Genomic DNA, 25,071 nt, shown 5'->3' on the forward strand with positions numbered 1-25,071 from the left:
AGTGAACAAAAACATGTTCTATCATAAAATATAATAATATAATAATATAAAATAAACAAGGGTGTAGCCAAAAGTATTTTATTTCAATGGTGGTAAAAAAAAAATAATAATAAAAATTACATTTATCGATAATAATCTGACACTAGTGAACGCAACATTTTCGAGTATCAGACATGTTTATTTCGCATGTTTTCCATGTTTAGCAACCTAGATTTTGTCAAAGGTCGATAATGGATTTTAAATAAGGTCACATAATCGAATCCCGAATCCCGCAACTGTTAGTTATCTCGAATATTTTCAAATTATTTAGTGATTAGAAATGCATAGCAAAGTTCTTTTCATATGTTGGATTTGAAAATTTAATAAAAAATTTTATATAAGTTATTTAAAGTTTATGAAAAAAATGTCTACCCTAGAAAGTCAAATTAATTTTTAGGAGCGTTTGAAGTTCAAATTTGTATGACATTACAATATATTCATCCGTTAAATAATATTTTCATCAAACGATTTTTGATATTTAATATTTGATTGTAATAAAAAAACAAATAAAACTAAATAAATGATTTTTCCAACAATTTTTTTTGATTATTTTTAATATTTGATTAAATTTTTAAATTTTTTCACTTTTTTGAGTTATTAATGAATATTAATTTTTTTAATTTTTTTGTTTTCGTTTTATTTTTATAAATGTCAATAAAAATGTTTTTGTTTAATCAAAAAGCTTGGAAATGTAATGCAAGATCTCACATTGCTGTTCTAAAGGGTAAGGGTATGTCAGCATGACAAAATTTATTTTTATAAGCTTTTGAAATTCAAATTACTACAAAATGTATTAAATTCACAAAAATTTGCTAATTTTTTTGCAATTAAAAATTTATAAAATATGCAATATTATTTAACGAAGACTTAAAAAATAAATATAAAGTTCGTAATGAAATTAAAATATTTATTAGCTTAATTTTTTTAATAGAAATTATACAATAAAAATTGGATTAACTTACATAATATTTATCTAAACTATGAATAACGATATTCTTTACTTCGTAATAACTCATAAACTTTATTAGTGATGACATGAAACTTTTATGTATATTATTATTTCTTAAACACATGATATTTTTAAGTATGAAAAATATTTTCAACAAAAATTAATTTGACCTACTAAATTACTAATATTAAAGTAAATTATTTTACCTAATGGTAATATCAAAAAGCCACATAAAATAAACTTGGTGATATGGGCTGATTACAATATCTTTATTTAGAAGCATTTTTCAAATAAAATGATTTATCATTAAATTCAAATGTAATATATATTTTATCATAGTGACTCACTATAATATATTAATTCTTCAATATTTCATTTTTATAACATCTGATTTTAGCTCGTTTAAATTAGTTGCATTAAAAATTAAAAAATATTATCCCAATAACAGTTTCTAATAAAAAAGTGGAAGTTTTATTTGAAAAACAGAAGTTTGTATTACCATACAAACGTAATAACAATTAATAATATTTACTTCTTAGTAATAGGAATGAAAAATCTCAAGAATTTTAAAATATGATCTTAAATATATTTAATTATTCCATAAATTATAATTTTAATAAATTATAAACACCTATTAAATGAAAAAGATTGGAATAAGCAAGATTGGTAAACAACTCTGTATACAATTTTGAAATCGTTTGTTAACCACTTATAAATGTATTACCTGTCTGCCCACTGGGATACCGCTAGTACTAGACCCTTTTCGTTTAGATATGATATGATTTAGGGTACACCGAAAGGCAACTCATCTACATTCGGGAGGCAATTTATATTAAAATTATCGACCTTTTTGACTTAAGTGTGTTTCCATTCAAGTTTTATCACATCATCAATAACCAAAATGCGTTACAATTGGTAATATGATGATTTTGTGTGATACAATAGATCAGTGTTTCTCAACTGGTGTTTCGCAAAACCTAATAGTTCCGTGAGAAATTTGGGAAAATATAAATAAATTAATAATATTTTTGATCTGAATTATGATTCTAACATAGAATAGCTCCAAAAGTTATACGGTGGTTCCACAAAAAGTTCAAGCTCCTGCTAAGGTTCCGCGAGTAAAAGAAGTTGGGAAACACTGCGATAGATATTGCCAGCATAGTGTTACTAGCCGTATTTTCGATAAACATGGACTTAGAGGATATAACATAATATTTAGGAACCAGATGGGTATCTAATATGAAATTCATTCATTTAAAATAAATATGTTATAGAATGTTAATTTTAAAATATAACTGTATGTCTGTTTCATTGTTTGCATCGAAGAAAAAACTTATTGTAAATGCCATTTTTCCCGGCCGTTTGGGAAATGTATTTTTTTTGTTGTCAGTAATTAACGGGTAATTAGCGTGGTTAAAATTAAAATTCGCATGCTGTTGGTTAAACCGTTATATCATCATGACGATGGTTTGTTAATGTTAGCAAGGTTGGTATTGTTGTATATTTTCACCAAATTAAAAAAGAAAAGAGATTGTAATTTATTAGTATTATACATTTTTCTAAAATAAATACTTCGCGTTATTTATTAGGTATATTATATTATACATTAAATTATAACAAAATAATTGTAATAGAATTACAATTCGATTATAATTATTATTTATTAAAAAATTGTTATTATGTTTTGATTTCAGTTAATCAAAAATACATTTTTAATTTTAACCTATTTAATTAGTATATAATATAACTGCAATTTATTTACTAAGAATTAACATAGATAAATATTTTTCCAAGTATAAGTAGCATTATACAATAGGTATTTTTTACTTTATTCTACGATATAGGCAAAAAAATCTATGGTGCTATATTGTTGTATGTAATATGGGAGCTGAATAGATTGTATGTATAGGGTATTTATTATTGGGAGTTATAGGCTAAATAATAAAAAATATAATAATCGGTTACATTACTTGTTAATTTATATTGTAAAATAATATCAATATTTATATTATTGTAAAAATAAATTACACATAGACAGGTTAGGTCAAGTTTGTAGCTTCAATAATATTACCCTCGTGAATGAATTTTCGTGATGCCACTGTAACTTACCGAATTATAATACACACCTAAACTACTCATATTATTTCATGCATTTTTTAACGTTACTTAATTTACTTAATACTTATGCCAAGTATTAATTTACCACGTATTATAAAGTATATAAACTACCTAATAATAATATTTACCACTTTAAAAACTAATAATTGATTTTTAGCTTTTTTAAATCACAATGTAATTTTACAACATTTTGTAGGTTTTCAATAGTTTATTTAAAAAGTGAAATGACTAAAATATCATAATAAATTACGTCATTTATTCCAATGGTATAACATTATTATATTATGAGAAATAATACATCACATTAAATATGTTGTATATTTTTAATTTGTTTATGGAACAATATCTTTATACAAGTAAAACAGTTCATCCAATCACATTCGGGGAAAAAATAGTTAATTAATTTAGTTTTTAATTATAGTTTATTATTACATTTTACACTTTCAAATGTTATTTTCAAACTTTTAAATTTATTTATTTTTGTAATTACAAATAATATATTATATATAATATATCATTAATGTAATTGTATCTTATTTTTTATTTCTAAAATATTGAAACATGATAATTATTAAACTTGTGTAGGTCTTATTCAATATTTCTTATAATAGTCATTATTTTTCATGAACAATGTATTTTTTTTTACATATTAAAAATCTGCCTTACAACTTACAGGGCTAACAGAACAATTGTTTGTCCCAATGCCACTGGCAAATTTTGAGTGGGTACATTAGACTACGTTTATAAAGGCATTTTTCAATTTTTCTTTGTTTAAAAATTACAACTAGTACTAATGTATAAAATATTTGTCGTGAACGAATAGCTAAGGTAAATGCCATCTGAGTTTTTTTTAATTTAAACTACAGTTTTTAACATTAAAAAAAGCATTATGTATGTGGTAAATTATTTTTATTAATCATCATTCATCATTAGAGGATAATATAAATGATTACTGTGTTTTTAGATTAATATTACACATACTGAATATGGTATTTACTGTTTCATAAACAGTGTAGCTAATAATAATAATAATTTAAGTGCATACAAAAATATCATCCAAAGTGTATCGCAATCTTTAATGAGCTCAAATTGCATTTATCCATCACCAGAAATAAATTTATAATATTTTGTTGACTTTATTAATATTTAAAGTATAAGCTCAACAAAATAATAATCGATTAAAGAATATTATTATAAGTAATTTTGTAATTCTAAATCACTTACTACATTCATAAGATATTATGAAAACTATTATACCTGTAACTAGATTAGTATGATTATGTTTCATACACGTTATAGCATATATTAATTAATTAATTAATTCATTTAATTTAAAATAAATTGAAGACAACAATAGTGAAAGAGTGAAAATTCAAACCATCAAGTCAAAATATCTATAGAGACAATAAATATTTAATTATTTTCAAAAGATTTGATTATTATTTATTATTATTATTATTAATTTGTTTTTAAACAAAATACTGTGTCAGTACAATAAACACAAAGACGAAAGACTTCAAGAGTGCTTTGGAAAAAATTATACGTTGATTGGGAAATAAATCTATTTGTGTAAAACCTATGTGATGTCTCTGATTATTATAGGGGCAGCATCTCAGCCGCACTGATGAATAACTTAATAAACAATCAAATCGTACTATGTCCAAGATTATGCTATACTTAGATAATTCGTAGAACTACTAACTGTTCACTGTCAGAAATAATTGAACAGAAACACTGAGTCATGATGAAAATAGTTTGATTCACTCCTCAACTTATAACTTATAACCTACAGCCTACAACTGAACCGACGAATTAGAATCTTGTATGAAGACTTTTGACTATCTGATTACGATCTAAATGTATCTAAATAGGAACTAAATATTAATTTTAAATATCATATTGTCTAATAATTTTGGAAACATTTTAAACAGTAAAATATTACAATGAAGCAAAAATAATGATTATAAATACAAAAAATACAATTTAATAGTGACGACCTTTATTCGTAAAATCATAAAAATATAATAATAACATAGATACTTCAAACTAATATATCCTGACTCGCATTGTTTTAAAATAAATATGTCCTAGATTTTTTTTTTAAGTTTTTATTATTATTTTCTGGGAAAATATTTTCCGTATAGACATATTCATAAATTGCAAATACAAATAAAAAATAAATTACACATAATACGTGAATAGTGCACAATATTTTAATTTTTAATCGACAATAAAATACCTTATTTTAAATATTTTAAAACATATTTACCATTACTAATTTACATTATTCGTAATTGTAATTAACTCAGATAAATATGAATTATGTCTCTAACCACAACGTAAACCATTATTTTGATTTAGGACGAGGGTACTGATTTATATTAGCGTATTATTATAGGTGTTACATGTTTATCGGTGTGAATGTATTTTGTGGATTAAACAATAATAATAATAATATAATAATAATATGTATTCTTTGAGCTATATAGACGAATACGGTTTTCGTGTATTATGAAAGATTGGGACACACAGCATCTTATCTTAATAAAGATTAACTTAGGTATTTGTTTAATGAATAAATCATTCTTACAATCCTATATGATCAAAACGTGGAAGTAAAGCACACATAATGCTCAAAGGTATAAAATTGTCCATGTGTTATTTGTGTTTAATTGGAATTACATAATATAACTAATAGTTAATGTCAATTCCTCAGTCCAGTTCAAATTGTGTAATATTAATTAAAATGGTAAACGCTGTTAGATAATGTATAAAGTATAGAAGCACTAAATTTTAACAGACGAACATTTGACGAAATAATGTAATATATTATTTAAAATGCTGATATCTATGTATATAGATCTATAGCAGTTTAGGTATAATCCACATATTTTACATTTTGAATATAATATTTGTGTCATTCAATTTTCAAAAATCCATATAAATTAAAATATGCCAAGTATTTGAAACCACGATAGTGAAATCAACAACAGAAAGTTAATCAAACCAAACATGACGATATATACAATATAATATACTATAGTGTGGTATTCTATAGCAGTGATTCTCAACTGCCGGTCCGCGATCAAAAGGCGGTACCGGTCCGCATTGTATTGGAAAAAAAATATATTTTTAATGTATTGTACCCTAAATGATCCGTAGTTCTACATAATAAGTCATCTGTCGGTCTGCGACCTCGAAAAGGTTGAAAACCACTGTTCTACAGAATAAAACAGTTTATTATTATTCACACATCCGCGCACACGAATATTGCAGTAAATATTTATTTTGTGTTTAATATTACTAATGATAAAAAAAAAAAGTAAGTAAATACAACTGTTTTTCAAAATAAATATAAGACACCGAAAGAGTTACATAATATGATAAATGAGATATCATTAGTATTCAATATTATTATTGTATAAATTCCTGTTCATTAAATTCAAGATATAATGTCGTTACAGCATGAAAGAGAAAGTTCAACTTATTGAAGTTTCCAGCAGAAATTGCTCTATTAATATAATATTATTTATTTTTATACACATTCATATTTATAGTAATCGTTAGTATAATAGCCATTTACAATATTAAATAATAATGCATTTGACTTAATAAATAATAATAGGCTTTTAGATCTATTTTAGTTATCCGAACATAACCATTGTACTTTTATTGTACTATAAGGCTAAATAGACAAGAAATAATAATGTACTAGAATGTGTGATATATATGCAAGTGGTCGAGATCTACTCTAAAGTCAATCATTTGATTATCTATTGAAATAAAAAGAAAATCATTTAAACGATTTATATTCGGTCCAATATCTAATTCATTTCACACTTTTTAAAGATTTTCTTATAATTTATTAAAAGCGCAATTTAATGGGACGCTTGTAATTATTGTCCATCCAAATTGTGCAATTCTGTATCACTAACATTTATTTAATTATTCACCTACAGTCTACATTATTGTAGTGGTTCTTGTCCTCGGAGTTACAACAAATTATAATTGGGTCACCAACATAGTTTTATACTTACTAAAATTTGTTTTCATTAAAACTATTCACGAAAACCGACGCACTCGGGTAGTTTAGGTTTTGGGTACAATAAATTTGAGTTTTTAAACAACGTTTTATTGTAAAATTGTATTATACTAACGATTTTGAAAATATTTCATTTTCTGCGAAGATAATGTTTTTTTGCAAAATATTACGCCATTAAAGTTTGACAAGGTTAATAATACGATGCTCATATCATATCCGAAGGTTCTAAGAACTACACTGATTTACAGATTAATCTGTTTTTCCAATTTTCTAATAAATATTTATCTCAATCGTTTTATTTTAATGACAATTTAATTTTTAAATTAAAGTTATGCATTTCGTCTACAAGTTCATAAGTTTAGATACATAATTAGGCAGGCACGACAGTTGTGTCAAAATAGGCGCAATGGCAAGATAATTTCCTTTTGCTATTGGGCGTCGGTGCCCCTTTATATTCCGTATCCAATTCTCAATCCATTATTTCAGAGTTGCTAAAGATATAGAATAGAAGTCGATTATAGGATTAAAATTGGTAATTTAATTTCAATGAATTTGGTGAAGAGTTTTTTTTTTTAAAGATTCCGGTGTCAATGGCTCTGATTTTTATTATTATTATTTTTTATTCTTGGTATTATGAGAAGTGCCTTACTATTGAATGAGGAGCGTTTTCACGGATGTAATCGTATATTCGTATGACAATGACCCGGTATCCAGTTCTTTTCATCCGGACCATTAAATAGGAGATTTACTTTTTTTTTTTTAACTGTTTCATACAATACATAATTTTATATAGACGCAGTTCGAGGGTACTTGGTAATACGATTTTATAATAGCGCTATATCTGATTTTTAATAGGTATTAAAGCCATTACTTTTAATAATATCACCCCGTGGACTTAAAAATTATTTCTACTGTTTTATATTTACTGATTAAACCGTTATTTTCTGTTATAAATTAACCATTTCGATGAATAATTGTAAACGAAATAATTAGTTTATATCTCAGCAGCATGTCTTTAATATATTTGCAAGTCACGATTATTATAGTCCATTATGAAGTCATACCGATAAATATTTTGAATTTCTTGAAGTATACGGATCCTAATCAAATATTGCTTTGAAAAATGTTAAAGATTTTTCTAATCATCTATAACATGTCTAAACTTTTTTTGATGAATATTATGCATTTCATATTGTTCTACGATAGTTAATCTATTGATTTAACAGCATTTTTTTTTTTGTTGTCTGGAATTATAGATCTTTTTAATAAGATGTCCTATAACACAAAAGCAAGAACTGATTTAATTCTTGAGATAAATTACCGTAGTTTTTATACGTTAGCCGTCTTATCTACTATTGATATAATTTATCTTCTGATAATTATCTTAAACTTTAGAAAAAGTAGTGCCATTTATCCGGTATTACAAAATTATGTTCTATTGATCAATATTTAGTAAATATTATTATCGTATTATATTTCGTATTATATTATAAAACTGTTCAATTATTTATCATTCTATTAAACTAATCATACCATTTAAATTTAAAAATAAAAGACGATTCCAATTGGCATATCTCTATTCTATGACGGTTTAAATTGTAATTATTTGGTGATACTAACTACTATAATTATAATATTATGTATATGTGATAGGTGCCAGGTGGCTTAGTTTATATAAATATAAAAATTATATTCATGCAAATATACATTTATTATCTGACTTAATTTTATTTTTTTTAAATATTTATATTATTTTTATTATCGTATAAACTGATACTTTCACTACTAAACATTTTGAATAGTCGTAGGTGGTCTTGATTTTCATATTGTAAGTCAACATATTTTATCAAAAGTAGTCATAATGTTTAGCACCATCTAAATAAATTCTCTTGGTTGCTATGTAAAAAACAATTAAATTAAATTACTAAAATTCTAAAATGAATAAAATATAATTTGAATTGTTATATACCTTATACTTACAACCATACACTTATTAGTTATTAATATCCTATATTTATATACATAAGCAAAATACTAATAATAATACTTTTACTTTCTCTAGAACGATTAAGTATTTACTGAACGTATAAACAATAACTCGGTTAGTATTACTTTTTTAATAAATTTTATGTTTACATGTATTTAATTTTTGATATTGACTTGCTGGAATTCAGAACCCCAAATAATTGTTTATTCTGTCTATTTTAGAATATGGGTCATGTAAATTTATTAGAAGACTACCCCGCCAAAACTGTATGTTTAAAAAAATCAAGTGTGTGCAAAATCGGTAATACAGGCATTAGCACTTAAAGTGAAAAAAGTTGAGTTAATAGTAAACTTATAAAACTTACTAATGCCCGAGGTTAAAACTTAAATTTAAGAAAATCAACGACAATTCAACAATATTACGCTGTTTATTTACTAATCGTTAAATTCTTAATTAAAAAAAAAAATTTCAATTTTTAATCTCTTTAACATTCCAAATCTTAAATACCATTTCTACGTTTATATTCCAACATAATGTTATTATCTGTTCTAACAAATTAACAAGAGTTAGGTGTTGTGATAGTATTTTGATAATTTTGTCGATCGTTTTTATTGCCATGGTTCTATTGGTTTGATTCTCAACAGATATTTAATGTAATAATGTTTGATTGGACAAATTTGAATTATTTAAAAAAAAAATAATAAATATGAGATAAAAGTTATTCAAAAATCTGGAATTTCATAACAAGAAATAAATACTCATAGTTGAAATGGTATATCTAATATTACTATTAAAAGATATTAAAAAAAAAGTATTAAATAATTATGAAACATATAATAATATAATATATACTTATAGACTTTTTATTAGATTTATGAAACTAATTTACTGTTATTAAAAGTAGTTGAAAATAAACAAATATTGTAATTTTATCTAGTTACCATTTTACTGTTGTAAAATATTTATACATATTTAGGTTTAACTTCTCCTTTATCTATTTATTAAATAATGGAATAATTGTTGTATGTGCTCACAGGATGCTTGTTAATCAGAATAAATAAATAATTTAAAGTTCACTACTATGGTTTTACGCACCGTAACTATTTTGTAGGCAGTATAAAGTATAAATGATAAACAATGATAGCAAAATTTAGTCTATTATTTTCATAAAATGAATAAATTTTAATATTAATTTACTAATTTGCTTATTTTAATAAAAGTTTAATGTATTCTGTAAACTAGGTATTTAAAATATGTTAGGATTGTAATAAAAGGTAACAAAATGTACTGAAAAAAATAAAAATAATATTTATTTTGGATGATGAATGATCGATTGTTATAATAATTTATAATGCGAACAAGGTATAGTATAATATTATAGATATAGATAATTGAAGAGTTTATGTAGAATATTTTCCTGCACTTTCAAACTATTCAATGCATGCCATTCTATAACAATAAAATAAAACAATTGAACTGATTTTTTTAATTGTTTAACAAAACAATGCAAATATTTCTACCATTAATATTTTGCAAGTTATGTATAGTATATTACATAGAAATAATTGTTTATTTGAATATTGTATGACTAATAGATCTTCCAATCGAATAAAATACAAGAATACTAGAATCTTATTTTAAATGCACTATTATCTGTTTAGTTTACCAAGACCAAATCATGTTTTTACATTATATACTTCGGTAGTGGTTAATATAATATGTATAGTTCGTTTGTATATGGACGTTATACACTATATAGATTGATGGTAACAAGTAAAATATCGGAAAAAGAGGTAAAAGTCATAAAATCGATATATGTTACTGATACAAACAGCTTTAACTAAATTTACGATACCAATTGCTTTAAAGAGCATACTTTGAATTTTTATCAAGAAGAACAAATATTTACCCGGGATATAATGGATGCGTTGTAAACAAACTAAAGACATTTAAATAAAATGTAAATATATTTTCGGTATAAGACTGAAAATGAATAGTCATTCTAAGAGATTTGGATATAGTTCATTTGGTGTTAAATTAAATTATGGTCCTTTAAAGACGTAATTGAAGTCTTGTCGTATTTTTCTTTTATATAAAACCATTTTCCGGGAAGAATACAAGAAGTCAATACAATAATATTTAATAATATAATAAATAACTGTTTAATTTGCCTAATTTATGATAAATAATTAAATAAATAATTTTAGAGAATATCAAACAAATAGGCTTTACATAGTTTCATAAATCATAACATTATATTGCTTTTATAATTCTATCGTATAATTTTGAAAAGAAAGTTATTAAAGTAAATATAACAATTTATCTTTAATATGCTGAATATAGCTGAAATAATCCCATTACATAGTTTACAGTTATTAAACTTTTATATTTATATTAAAACATAAAGTTGTAGACATAACAGTAAAAGTATGTATAAAATATGTATATGATACATAAATATAAATATAAATATGTGATTCGCATATTAGACGCATAGGTATTAGGCAAAACAGTATACCTACGTGATTTAAGCTGACATAATAATAATAATAATACAAAAAAAATTTATTCACTTAACATTAAAATGTATTTGCGATTTATTAAAATCATTGTAAATAAAACTATTGTGGCACAATATGGATAAAATTATAAATACACACATATATATATATATATATCATTTTCCATCCAGTTTAGATTTCTCTTAGTTGAACTGTTAAAGTATTAAGCATGATGTGATTTGTTATAATTGTATTATTACTTATCGTATATCGAATATACTTTGTACATAATAATAATTCAGTAATATAATATTAAATATTAAAAACTACTGATGGTACCTAGTTTTTAAATAAACTATGATCGGTCAGCTGCAGATTACAACATAATATGTAACTACATTTTAATGAATTAAAATAACACTGTTTTCAATAATAAAAAAAAAACAACATATGAATAAGCTAGATAAATGGAAATTATTATAACGATTTATTAATTTACTACACTCGACACTATATTAATAACCGATAATAGTCGTATAGTATAATTCAATCTAAATGTACATATAATGCGTATCTAACTGTGGTGACTTGAATATATTAATATGTGTTCACAATATTAAATTACACGATTGTGTATATTATACAAACACGTATATATATGTATATACTATACAAAATCTAATAACAAGAGTGTATCTATAGGTATGTATATTCAAGGAGTATTTTAGTGGTATATTCTTTCAACAATTGTATTATGGGTATTCAGTGGATAAATCATTATTATTAAACATTTGGACTTATTACTTAAATACGAAATTACGATAATATTATCATAATAATATTAGAAACATATAAGTTATAGAATTAATAATTATTAACTACACAAAGTATCTCACAACAATAAATTACAATTGAAATGACTTAAATGTTACCATTGACGAAAAAATAATACGTATATATATATTTGTAATTATTTTATCCAGGTACCGATTTTATATTGTATTTCTTCTATAACAACTTAAAACATGTAAATAGCAATTTATTAAATTATTTTTTAAAAACGTTTGATTTTCTTTAACTTTTTAATCTTTTATCTTTCTGTTATTTGTTGTTGTTTTTTTTTTTAATAAAACTTAAATTTAATATATAAATAAAGCACAATCAATTTGTGATCAAAATTGGTATTTTCATAAATTATTACTTAAGTTTCAAAATATGCAGACGGCAAAGCCATAATATCGATACATAATAACACTGTAACAGCATCAACTAATCTTCAACACCATCTGAACCTAATAGTGGGTGGTTCAATAAATGGAAAATTAAAATAAATAACTCTAAATCAGTTAATACTACCTTCACACTAAGACTCGAGAACAAAACGTTTTTACAAACAATATTGTAATCCTTACTCCCAATTTGATTAAATATCTAGGGTTCCATCCTAATAAAAAACTCATCTGGATTAAACATTTAAAAACTAAAAAATGAATTCTGAATGCATGCTGCCATATGCTAAAACTCTAATTTCTAACAACAAGTTCACTAACTCGAAAACAAAAATAATAATCTACTAATCACTATTTAAACCTATTTGGACATACGGATTCCAACTTTGGGGCTTATTTAATACGAATAAAATACAAACATTTTAAAACGCTCCGTAAAATTATTAACGCTTCCTTTCTTTGTCACTAATCAATAATCATTCTCTCCGCAACGACTTTCATGTATAACAATTGATGAAGAAGCCAAAATTAACTAAACTTCATTTTTTAATAAACGCGTATCTCACTACAACCTATTCGTAAAAAATTTGCACATACCAACCCTCCCCGGAAATTACCGACGCAGGCTAAAAATAACATGGTATCGCAACCTATTACATAATACCATATCCGAATAACCACTGTACCTAAAATAAATAATTAAAATTTAAGTGTCATTAATGAATGGCTTCTTCTATCAATGCTTTTTTTTTCCATAATCCATATATGTTACTTATCAAATATTCTTATTATGAATTTTTGTATAGATGGTTTATCTCAATATAAAAATTAAAAAAAAAAAAAAGTTGAATAATGTAAAATAATATTTATATTTTGAAAGTTTATCATTATTTTTGTGAAATTAAAAATAATACACAGTAAATTTTAATACATTTCCATAATATGAGTAAAAATCATAAATATTTGTATTTTGTTAATACGTCGTTTTTATTTGTCCTAATAGTATGTTATATATTTATGTATGCAATCATTAATTACAATTGTTTGATAAATACAGCATACAAGTTGTAACGGTTGATTTTACACTCATTACCTATCACCAGTAATTCAACTATAGTATGGTCTGAATAAAATTATTGTGACACACGTTTTGAAATAGTAAAAAAAAAAATTTAAACCAACAAACACTTACAATTCTTCATCGGGATTAAATTAAAATATCAACTATTATAATACAATATTATATGGAAGATTCATTGAACCGTGTCAACTATTATTTCTAAGAATAAACCAAATAACATCTTTTATTAGCACATTGGTAATTATTATTACTAGTCGTTTAAAGTTTATAATATGTTGATAAAAAAAAAATCAAAATGATATAATTAATCATTTAAATTCTTAATCATCTCATAAAGTTATTGTAAAACAGTCTTAGTGCAATGCGGTAAATATGACAATGTGTCCATAGACAAATAATGTTAATCAATAAAATGCAGAGAATAAAATATATATTATATAATAGGTATATAAAATGTTTATTTGGCTTTACATTTTCAATTTCTACATTTAATCTTCAGTTTTTTTTTACCTCTATCAATTAAAAAAAAAATTGATTAAAATTCAATTAATCCGTAGTTGAAGATGATAAAGTTATATTTTCGTCTGGATCAAATAATATTGTGTATTTTTAGTTGTATTTATTTATTTTTAATCTCATTTATTTTTCAAATAATTAAAAGTTTTAAATTTGCGTTATCTTAATAGTAAATGCAACCACAGTTAACATAGTATTATAGGTTATATATATATATAGAAACTTTTTTCAGTTTAATGTTTAATTATTAAAAGGAAGGATATTGGTAAAAGTGAACTGAACATCGACAGCAGTTGATTAATCGTCAGACACCCATTATGTCTCAGTAGTTGACTTATCCGACATCCGTAAGCGCCTAAGGCTTGACGATATATGTGAAAGATATCGGTCATACTTGTAGTGCTAGAAATATTTCTTTTTATAATTAGTTGCCTAAAGTTAATTTTTTGTTGTTAAAATTTTAATTTTTCTAAAATGTGTTTATAAATTAATTATTTATTTATTTTGTACATTTATAAGACTACATAAATATCTATTATTAATAAAATTATAGATATTTAAAAACTGTAAGCATGATTCTTTTCTACGCATACTGGGGTAGGTAGGTATTACTGTATTAGAAAAATAAAGAGATGATAAATTTATTTTGAAAATTACGTCTAATAACAATATTTAACTTCTATTTATCTTATTACATTATTTATAGGTATATTATATATATATAGATTACATTATGCATATATCAATAATCAATAAATTATAATTCAAAATAACGTTTTTTTTTCTTCGTTGCAATTTTAAATGTTCTAAATTTATTATTATATTACAATATATTAGGAATAAGCAACTAATTTTTATTAGAGTGTTAATTTTTTTGAAAGTGAAAATCTAGCGGGCCAGCTAGAGAACATAGAAAGTAAAGGTCAATAAAATTTACTATTTACATTTATTTTTATATTTGATTATTTATATATACATGGTATTTATTAATTAATGTGATAATTGAGGATGTTTAACTACAGATGATAATTCAGCAAAATCGACTTCTACTTCTATAGTTGAAACACGTAATATATGTTCTAAAGTTTCATTTGTTGGGCGATTTCTTTCATTAGATTGTATATGCTTCATTTTGGAAAATGTGCATATGTAAGTAGTTTCAAACATGAATAACATATTTAGTTCAATATCTCGTAGATTAGAAGAATATTTTTTGACTGATAATGTTTTCTAAAACAGCACATCAATCTTTTTTGTAGATAAAAATGGATCCATTTGCAAACAAAGTTATATAGAAATTACGATAGTTTAAACTACGGTTTCATCCTCTAATGAGGTTAGTTATTTTTAATTCTTTATTCATAACGCCATTAAATTTCATTATTTTTCAGTATATAACATATACTAATGATAGATAAATGGTACAAACATTTTAAATATAAACATCTAAAAAGTTTTATTGGTTGAAAATCATTATTGTCTTAATATACAACATATGCAAGGAATGAAATATTTTTTATTTTTTATTCAATAACATTAAATTAATTAAAAATATGCCATAAATACAAACAAAATAATATACTATAACATTTATCTGTTGGCTAGTGATACAAATCCAACATTACAAACACATGCACACACACACACGCACGCACATAAAATACTAGACATTATATTATGATCGAAGAGGTATTCCCCAGCGACATTATTCGAATAATAAAATCTAATAAATTTGAAATTCTGAGACGTTATTATTTATACTGTCTCTGTGAAAGATTAATGAGTTAACACTGCATATAATCAATGAATAGCCTTCGGTTAGCTTTAATGTTTTCACTATCTGTAATTAATTTTAAATTTCCAAATAGAAATAAATAGGTACTTCGTAATATTAATACATACATTTTAGTGAAGAATGATCATAATTAGGACCTGGATTGGCTGAATTTGTCTGTTGAAATATTTTAGAATAACTAAGAAGTAATAATTCTACAAATTTTTTTTTCACGAAAAGTGTTGAGGTTTTTGATAAAAATATTATAACATTATTAGGTATTATAATATAATTTTAACGTACTACAAAAAAAAAAAAAAAACAAACATTTTTATCATTATTTATTTTCACAAGATTTTTACTTTTTATATACTTAGAGATAAATGCACACATAATTTTTCTAACATTCAATAATTATTATTATAATTTGCCCTTTGGCGCTCTTGTATAGAATATCTTTTGGTAATTATTTTTAATTTATAACGACTTTTAAAATTTAATTATTTTTTTTTAATATAATATAAATGTATTCTCAATAAATGTGTTGTGAAAGTTAAATGCATACTATTTGAACCTGTCAATAATGACTAGATAAACTTAAGCTCATAAGTACTAAATTAACGACTGAGTTCAATAAGTGATTAGTATAGTAAGAATTAAGCATAAACACTACTCTTTCATTGGATAAAACGTAAGTTTATTTATGGACAGCCATCGGACATCCTTAAGTTTAAAAGTGCACTTACAAGAAAGTTGTACTATGAAAATGTTTTAGTTAACATGACATCCTATAGTTTTTAAAATTTAACAAGTTAACTTTAGTAACTTTATAATGAGTTTAAACCATGGTAATAAAGAAAACCTTTTAAAGACTGTATAATGATAGTAATTATATTTTCTTACATCATATAAGTACTATAATTGTAAAGTCTATACAGTTTTTAAAAATATTAGACAAACGTGATTTAGTTAAACATAATTTAGTAACTTATACCTAGTCTTATAAATTACGATCTTATCATTGTTTTGCTTGTCTTAGATAAGTCTTTGGAATAGTGCGAAACATCAAACGTCGACTAAATATCTAAGCCCTAATGAGTATAGTTTGTAAACCCTAAACAGTTTAAAACTATTTTTATTGATATAAAAATCTCTGAGCAGCAGTTGCCTCTATATCTTTGTTCTCCGGTTACACCCGTACTAGAAAATTAAACTCTCGAGTAAAAAAATTAAATGAGATATTTGCTTAAGAAAAACTATTAATGATACTATAAATATGATTAATATTGCAATTTTAAATATTTTATTAAAATCTAAAGAAAAAAAAATTTTCTATAGATAGGTAAGGATAGGCACTTAAATATTATATTCAATTGAACACTTAATACCAATCATATTAATACATTTTATATTATTAATGTGTTTTAAAATTTATACTCGGTTACCAAATGAAGTTATAACATACGAATAATAAATTTATGAATTATATTTTAAGACTTTCGCAAAGTAGTAATATTATCATTTAAATATTTACATTTTTTTCTAAGATGCTTCTTCGCTGACAAATTACTTAATAATGTGAATAATGAAATATAAAAATTACGTCTGATGACTACTATGAAGATTTGCTTTTATTAAAAATTTGGTGATTTATAATATAATTAATATGTATATACTACAGGTACCTCCGCTTTAAATTGGTATATACATTATACATATGTAATTCTATTTACACAGAACATAATATCGCAATAAAATAACACTATATAGTAGGCATGTAACTTCACACTACCTATAAACTATTTCTGATTTAGGTACAGAAAAACAGAATTAATTTTAAACATCGGGTTTAATTAACATGTACGCGTTTGGCCGAGCAAACGAAATAAATTAGAAAAGCCATCTTACAAGTAAAATTGGTGTACACAGGTATGGTATAATAGGTACCTACTACCTACATTAAATTTTAAAAAGGAAAGTTAAAGTGCGTAAATAACTGTGCATACGAACGCGTAGGGCACATGACCGCTCTATTAAATGCTCGACAAAAGCTCTACTACGGACGCAGAAATTCATCGGGAAACGAATGAACGCACACTCAACCAGGACGAGGGCAAACAAGACGATAAAAGAATATATGCACTAGTAGCGTCGCCCCGTTTTATTTCCCCGAGAACACTACATTGCGGGTGTCCCGGCTCCGAGCAAAACCGTAGCAGGTAGATAGCCGTGAAAGTGTTTGGTTTATGTAGCCCGGGTCTGAACTTTAAACACGCAGAGTCTGTATTACTTGAGATAAAAAATTGTTTTAAACACTACCTTTAAAATAATAAACTATTCAGAAGAATCTGTTTGCTGCAATAAATAATGCAAAGCACTCGAAACATGTCTATTAATTTTACACAATTGATGTGGTGGTGTACCTGCATGTGTATATTGTTTAGTCAACGCATAAAAAAATAAATATTTATATTATGTTTTATTTATTCGTATCAGATGATAAAGTATTAAATTTTTAATATTTTAAAATGATTACTACACCTAAGTATGAAATTGTATGATATGCATATCTAAATTTCTTAAATACATTTTTAAGAACAATCCTGTCTTCTTGGTAAATCCTGTTTCTTTTCTACAAACTTTAATTTCACACATTTTTGTAATATTTATATAGTTCCCCGTCGTATTCATAATCATCTTATGATGATGTATTTATATTTATATTTATTACTTTTCGGGTAAGATGAGAGCTCTAAAAGTTCCGTATAGGTATCTACTTAAATCTTTTATCGATTGTAACTTGTAAGTTTCACTCAAGCTTCTGGAAAACTAAGCAAAACAACTGAAAATCGACCAAAAGAATAGTTTCAAAAACAAGTATAAACAATCAATAAAAAAAATATTAATCTAAAATTATTCGTTTTTTAAACAGTATAAAATGTTTCATAAATATAAAAAAATTTTAAAACAAATTCTATGATTATTTTTATAATTTTAATCCAAATTTTGACTAACTTATAATATTATATAATATATTTTCTTATTTTTAGTTTGTGAGAATAGAGTAAATTACTTATCTTTAGCTTAACAAGAGTAAAATTCAAATTAAAAAATAATAATTATAATAATAATTTAAATGCTAATCTACGTGAAAATATGTAATATATATATATGTATATATAATTAGATGATGTACAATTATGTGGAGTTGTTGAAAAGTCTACTACATCCAAACAATGTAAATCATTTGTTGACATTTAAATAAAATATATTGGATTTCTATATTAAAACTCATAATTAAAATACTCGGACGAGTAAATTGGCAACGTTTGTCAATTATAAATGATGAAAATGCAATTATATTTATTACTAATGTATTTTATACAATATGTGCAAGTAAAAATCCAAAATAAATAATTTATAATTTTTTTTAAATGTTAAAAATTACATTAATAATAATTATACTACAATTCATCGTATGCTTTAATTGTAGGAATACAATATTTTGTTAAATACCGAAATATTAACAAAATTAGTTCATACGTACATATTTGTTTTTAAATTTGTTTATCATAATTAATATTTTGTTTCTAGTAAGTAAATAAAAAAATATCAAATTTAATAATTAGTTGCATAGCTGCAATAAACATAATATTTTAAACTGAATTAGCTTTTAATGAACTTTACAATATTTTATAACTTATATTTATTGTTTACTGTACGGAAATTTAATATAAAGTATATCAAATTATGTATTGGACTCAAATTTATGTCATAACCAATAAATATTAAAATTACGGGTCCATCATCGAAGAGAAGAAAAATAAATATATTTTATTTACGTATTAAATGTTCTTGTTAAAACTCTAATCAAATATTCTATACAATTTAAATCATACATGTATGTTTTATTCGAAATGTTATACTAAAAAAAAAAAAAACATTAGGTTTTATGTAAAATGTTAACCAAAGAATAAATATGTTTCAACAATATTTTAGGAGAAACTATAAATCTACATTATATATTTTATACAAAGGAATATTTTACTGTGAATCAGAGTAACCGACTAATATTTCTATAAACTTGGAAATAATCTCATAGTTTTGTTTTATTTTATTTCCTAGAAACATAAATAAAATTGTATTTCATATATGCATATTTTTTTATAACATTAAATCCACCACTTATTTTAATTTTTTTATCAGTTTATTGATCTTTGATATTCCAATAGCAACCTAATATTTTTTTGGATAATGTAGAGAAATTATTAATTTCTTGCGTATCTTTAAATATTATTATTCACTATGCTTCCAACATAAGACTCTAAAGTTATTACAAAGTAATATAATAAATAATAATAATTTATTATGTATTTATTTAAATGGGTGGAACCCAATAAAAACATATTTTCAACCAATAATTTACCAAACCTTCTGGTCTACTGAAATAAAATAAAAACCATATAGATTAGTACTATCAAATACTTACTACTACTTGTATAATAGTATACTATAGTTCATTATATAATAAATAGATATCATATAGTCTACAAATAGTGTCAAATAATATTAATATATTGTATAGATTTTCTTTGATGTATGTTTTTAAAAAGAATGGCTAACGAATGTCGAGATGGTTTCTTCGGGATAAATAATGTGTGCGACTACAAAGCTGCCAAGAAAAGGCTATTTCCTCCATCGGAGAACTCATTTAGCTTTGACACAATCGTTGATAATGCTTATAAACAACAGTCACAAAATTGTATTCGAGGTGAAAATGAGATAAAATATTTACCTTATTATATAGTTTTGACACGATACAGCTTTTTATCCTTTGTTATTTTTTTAGCATTTACAAAACAAAAATAAAATCATATCTGGTTGATATATTTTGCTCTTTGGTCACATATATTTTGTTATCATAATATTCGTTAAACATTTGAATCAGTGTTCCTATCGACACTAGTATATTCGACGGTATCGTTTCATTTTTAACGGTTCAGTCGTAAAACAGACTTAGTAAGTCATAGTATGTATATAATCATAGTATGATTTACTTGAGAGTATTTATATATTTACGGTTTACGCTTCAGATTTAAATACTGTTCAAAATTATTATCCGAGATATGCTAAACAGACGTAGATGCATTGGTTCTGTCAATTTTATATCAACTCCGTCAACTACTGCCCAATGTTCATATTACAATAATTATTTATTAATTATTCCGCCGAACCTTAAATATATTATAATATGTAGAGTGTAAACATTTAAAATTATAAACTTTAAAAGTTTAAGTATACTTAATTTTTCTTACATTGTATATAACAATTAAAAAATATGTAACTAATGAATTATAATAAACTCAAAGTGATTGTTAGTTTTGTTTTATTAATATGTTTTAGTTAAAAACAAATATTTTTAATAAAATACAGATTGGTATCATATTATTAAAACACATTTAAAATATTTTTGAAACAGGTACATAAAATTAATCATATTATATTAATATTTTACATTATTATAATATGCATATGATTGTCATAATATCTAAGCAATAATATGTTAATATGTTATAATTCATATAAATAATGTACAACAATTTTCTGATAACTATGAACAATCAATATTCTGAATACCTATATTGAAATAGTATTGAAATCGTTTTCCAATTATCATTGAAAAATTATTTTGCGATGTGAGAACTTTATATTAGGCGTGTAAAATTACATACACGCCCATGTGTGTGTGTGTGTGTGTGTGTGTGTGTGTGTGTGTGTGTGTGTGTGTGTGTGTGTGTGTGTGTGTGTGTGTGTGTGTGTGTGTGTGTGAGTGAGTAAGTGTGTTTGAAATACTGAGTAATGCGTAGGAATGACTAGAAAAATATTTTTTAAGAACTTATATTAGGTATAAAGCTATATTAGATTAATGTCCGATGTCCTCCACAGTTTAATAAGGTTTACAAAATACTGGAAATCGTAAAACATCATAAAATATTAGTAAGACATGTCACATCATCTTTATACCTGTAACTTCCTTGTTCCGATGATACAAATAATAGATTTGGACGGGAAATCAATAAAAAAGTTTCACGTTTCGTTAAAATTGTTTTTATATTGTAGATTTACTTATAACCTATTCAAATTCGAAAAAAAACTATGTGAAAACAATTTGGAATTTTATAATCTAAATGATCCATATTATAATGTCAGCACCATTCAGCCATATTAATTTTATTAAGTTATACCCTTCAGTTTTATAGATCATATTAATTATTTCGATTATTTGATTTATTTTGAATTTATAAATATTCTGAATGTAATTACAGCTAATATACTGACTGAAAAACCTTTACTATGTCAATAACTTCCAATAGAACGTATAATTTATAATTAATTATAATAAATTATCTATAGTAACTAGTAACTGCGGTAGTAAATACTCTAGTTGGTAAAAATATGACAGTATTTACATTGATAATATATTATAGGTATATTATGTACACACTTTAATTCAAATATGTGAAATATGTGAAATATAAAAATGCTAAAAACTTACTTATAAATTAAAATATCGTAAAAAACCACGAGAGACAACAGATAATGTTCTTATAATGTTTTTTTAAGTTAAGCCATTGGTCAATTTACTTTAATAGTATTAGAGCTAACAAAATAAAATTGGTTCTATTGAAGGCAAATTTGCTCATCTGTAATTTGTTTCGTTTATGCTTTTCTATAATAAATGGTATATTTTTCTACGTTAACAATGAAAACACTGTAAATTTTATTTATTTTTCATTGACCATTTATTATTCAGACTTGTTAGTTACACATTGCACTTTAATAATATAGCCAAGCTAAAAATATTTAGAGGCTTAGCGTACTTTGCTTTGTTCGTTGACATTATTTGCCGCTAATGGATTGCCCGTAAACACACACTTACAGCAAAAATAAATATAATTAAATCTCAAACTGCAGTGATAGCATTAACTGACCATACGTAATTGCTAATGTACCAACCCCATAATTAGAGCCGATTTTTTACAACATTTTGAACGATTAGTCTACGTAAGGAATAAACGTCCGTTGATGGCAGCATGAGGTTATTCATGGCGAAAAATTAGCCTCATGTCCGCTATCCTACGTCCTTCATCTATCAATCAAACCACAATTTATTTTACACATAACTTACTTAAAAACATTTCCCCAACTAGTCCGTACCTTTCAAAATAAATTATTCAATTCATATATATTTGATGAATTGCAAAAAAACATTTTCTTACATTCAGTTGTCGTTTTAAAAAATAAAAATAATAATAAAAAGAGCACACCAATACAATTACTTAGTAAAATGTGTATATTGGATTTAAATTTTAAAAATAGTATATCTCTAACATCAGACCATCCTTATATTTACGTAAACTTCAGTATCGTTTTTTTCTACAGAAAGAGCATTTTATTGTTTTAAATAAATAAAAAATAATTTACTTTTTCAATGCTAAAAGTTTGATTGAATCCAATAGTGATGATATCCATCAAATTTCTAATTTTTTTCTAAGACTCGTCGAAATCGATAAGAAAATATATCGTGAACAGTATAATTTATAAAGTCGATTTATTCATTTTTTTTTAAAAAAATGTGGTTTTGCACAAATAAATCATTAAATACTGTGAATATTCAGAAAACTTAAAACAGTATTTAATTGTTTAAATTTATCTCGATCGTACATTATTAACTATATATAATTAATTCTTAGAATTTATTAATGTGTTAGTTTTGAAAATTGTTTTTGGTATGCTTATAGGCAATTAATATTAGAGTACAGAAATCACACAATATATGTTCTAACCATATAGTTTACTAATTAATTCTGTCTGTCAGCAAGTCAAATAAATCATGGTCGTAAAGAAATATTTGTAAAGGAACACGATCTATTGGCCATTAAAGACCAATTAAATAAAATTAATAACATAAGATATATTAATTCTAAATGCATTTAACACTATTGTTAGTTAATTAAAAAAAAAAATGTGAAATAAACAGATATAAATTCGTTATTTTTGTAGTCATTGATATAACATGGTAAATAACGGTAATAACATTGGTATCATAGAATTAGTTAAATCTAAAATATTTCTAGGTTTTGTATACTACATATTTTATAGCACCTATAATATCAAACAATTAAATGACATTTTGAATAATATATATACCTTTTTTTTTGATCCGATCATAAATTTAAAAATGTATAATATACAATAATTAGGTATGTGTATTTGAAAATACTCTTAAAAAATAATATGTATAAAGGTGTATATTATTAATTGTTCAAAAGTGATAATATAAGATTTAATAAATGTTGTAATTGTATTTTAAAAATCATTCTAATGAATAAAATAGTACTAAAAGTAACACTTTAATCCGTTAAAAGCTTCGCTAGTTACTGCATACTATTTATAACTACAACAATTATTCATTTTTTAGTTAAAATAATTAGGTATACCTATTAATATTTTAATATTTATATAAATTATTTGTTTAATATATTCGACGCGAAGTGCATTGTATTTATCGATGGAAGATATAAGAATTGGCATTCGAGATAAGTAAAAAATAAATCTTATCAAAAGTGCAAAAGTATCTCAGATATTCATGTACCTACTTCATTCCATACATTATATTTAGAACTATGTAAATATCGTTCAAAAACGCCACATGCACGTATAATCTTAATCGAAAAATGTATTTTCTGATTACCATAGACCAGGGGTGGCCAAACCGCGACTCGCGTCATTGAATTTTGCGGCTTGTATCTTATCGTAACAGTTTTACAAAAA

The 25,071-nt window shown here is 24.1% G+C and overlaps 2 protein-coding genes across 4 annotated transcripts in view; one reads left to right on the top strand and one right to left on the bottom strand.

Moving 5' to 3' along the window:
- Positions 1-25,071, bottom strand: part of LOC132922092 (probable G-protein coupled receptor 21) — a 114,791-nt gene that overhangs the window by 63,144 nt on the left and 26,576 nt on the right. The gene's annotated exons all lie outside the window — the stretch shown is intronic.
- LOC132922093 (phytanoyl-CoA dioxygenase, peroxisomal-like) overlaps positions 1-25,071 on the top strand; it is a 112,776-nt gene that overhangs the window by 41,104 nt on the left and 46,601 nt on the right. Inside the window, exon 1 of one of the 2 annotated variants that reach the window (XM_060985421.1) lies at positions 15,491-15,798. The exons of the other annotated variant lie outside the window; for it this stretch is intronic. Within the exon in view, the coding sequence (XP_060841404.1) occupies positions 15,794-15,798 (5 nt within the window). The 5' untranslated portion in view covers positions 15,491-15,793. Of the gene's footprint in view, positions 1-15,490; positions 15,799-25,071 lie in introns of those variants that run through there. 2 annotated transcript variants of the gene reach the window in all.

Source organism: Rhopalosiphum padi, chromosome 2 (assembly GCF_020882245.1).
Source record: "Rhopalosiphum padi isolate XX-2018 chromosome 2, ASM2088224v1, whole genome shotgun sequence".
Taxonomy (NCBI): domain Eukaryota; kingdom Metazoa; phylum Arthropoda; class Insecta; order Hemiptera; family Aphididae; genus Rhopalosiphum; species Rhopalosiphum padi.